This window comes from Corvus brachyrhynchos, unplaced genomic scaffold, assembly GCF_000691975.1.
Source record: "Corvus brachyrhynchos isolate BGI_N302 unplaced genomic scaffold, ASM69197v1 scaffold309, whole genome shotgun sequence".
Taxonomy (NCBI): domain Eukaryota; kingdom Metazoa; phylum Chordata; class Aves; order Passeriformes; family Corvidae; genus Corvus; species Corvus brachyrhynchos.
In genome coordinates this window covers 286,252-287,790 of record NW_008240227.1, presented here as the reverse complement: position 1 = coordinate 287,790, position 1,539 = coordinate 286,252, and the positions used below count along the sequence as shown (strand labels likewise).

The window sequence follows — 1,539 nt, the reverse complement described above, 5'->3', positions numbered from 1 at the left end:
GCCCCCCCCCCAGCCGCACCATGGAGCTCTTCAAGGACATCAACAGGCGCTTCAACGCCTTTGTGCAGAAAATTGTGCAGGAGCATTACACCAGCTTTGATAAGGTAAGGGCTTGGGTGCTCTGGGATGTGGGTGGAGATGTTTGCAAGTCCCCCTGCCTGGCCCGGTAAAGGCCCTTGGAGCGCTCCGAGCTGCGGTTATTCCCCCCGAGCCAGCACTATCTAGGGCAGGTTTCCCCGCCCCTGTGTGTCCGTGGTGTCCCTGAGCTCCTGGCTCTTCCCCAGGAGCACATCCGGGACATCACAGACTCGCTGATCGGGCACTGGGGGGACATGGAGCTGCTGGCGTTGGCCACGTTTGGGTGTGTGGAGCTGCTGTTGGGCGCCCTCCTGAGAAGTGACCGGAGCTTTCTGGCGGCAGCTGATGGGGGAACAAACATCTGGGGTGGTGGAATCTGAAACACCCCCTCACCTGTCCTCTTGTGGTAAATAAATGCCTTGTCCATGCCTGTCCAGGCTTCGACACTGTGGCCACAGCCCTGTCCTGGAGCCTCATGTACGTTGCCTTGTACCCCGACATCCAGAAGAGGATCCAGGAAGAGCTTGGTGAGCCCATGAACCACCTTCCTACAGGGCCAAACCTCTCTGGTCAGCCCTGATCCTGACCCTCTTCCCGCTCTCCACCTCCCCCAGACCAGACCATCGGGCGGGAGAGGCGGCCGCGGCTGTCGGACCGGGGCACGCTGCCCTACACAGAAGCCTTTATCCTGGAGATGTTCAGGCATTCCTCCTTCGTGCCCTTCACCATCCCACACAGGTACGGGCTGGAGCAGCTGACACCTTATTTGGGGGTTTTTTTGGAGTGGTTTTCTGGGAGGTGCCATTTTGGCAGGGAATCGATCCCTGTGAGGGGGAAATATTCCAGCTTGTTGCCCTTTTGTTTTGAGGGTGGTTTCACCCCAAAAATCTTTGCTGGCAGAATGCCCCTGGCTTTATATTTCTTCCTGCCTGGGCAGAAACTACATCACAACTCCTCTGGAATGAGCTGTGAAATGAAACTGGAATTTTTCTGCTGGAGGAAAGTGTACCCAAGACTATTTAATCTCCCGAATATAATCTGGGGTATTTCCTAGCCAGTCCTAAGGGCACAAATAGGGCTTGGAAGATGAAACCCTGGCAGGACTCGCCAGGCTTCGACTCGTCACGGAGCTGTGGTCTCCTCTAATGTCCCTTTCCTCCCGTGTCTCCTTCAGCACGACAAAAGCCACGGTGCTGAACGGCTACTACATCCCCAAGGACACCTGCGTGTTCATCAACCAGTGGCAAGTGAACCACGATGAGTGAGTATTCCAACCCCCCCTGCTCATCTGGGCTGCCTTGGGTTCTCTTGGCACTCAGATCACGCTGATCCTTGTGCCAAAAAATGACTGGATCACGTAGGAAAAGGCAGGTTGGACCAAAAACAGTGTGGGTTTGAGGCTGAGCTCAGCCTTGGCTCTCCTGGGCATGGAGCTGGTCCAGCTTGACTTGGCCCCCGGTT

General features: G+C 56.2%; 1 protein-coding gene across 1 annotated transcript in view; it reads left to right on the top strand.

The window, feature by feature from the left end:
* Positions 1 to 8: 8 nt before the first annotated feature.
* LOC103622949 (cytochrome P450 1A4) overlaps positions 9 to 1,539 on the top strand; it is a gene marked incomplete at its 5' end in the record, with an annotated part of 3,230 nt that continues 1,699 nt past the window's right edge. Inside the window, 5 exons of the mRNA XM_017745150.1 lie at positions 9 to 104; positions 285 to 332; positions 434 to 605; positions 693 to 816; positions 1,253 to 1,339. Coding sequence (XP_017600639.1) covers positions 9 to 104; positions 285 to 332; positions 434 to 605; positions 693 to 816; positions 1,253 to 1,339 — 527 coding nt within the window. The remainder of the gene's footprint in view (positions 105 to 284; positions 333 to 433; positions 606 to 692; positions 817 to 1,252; positions 1,340 to 1,539) is intronic.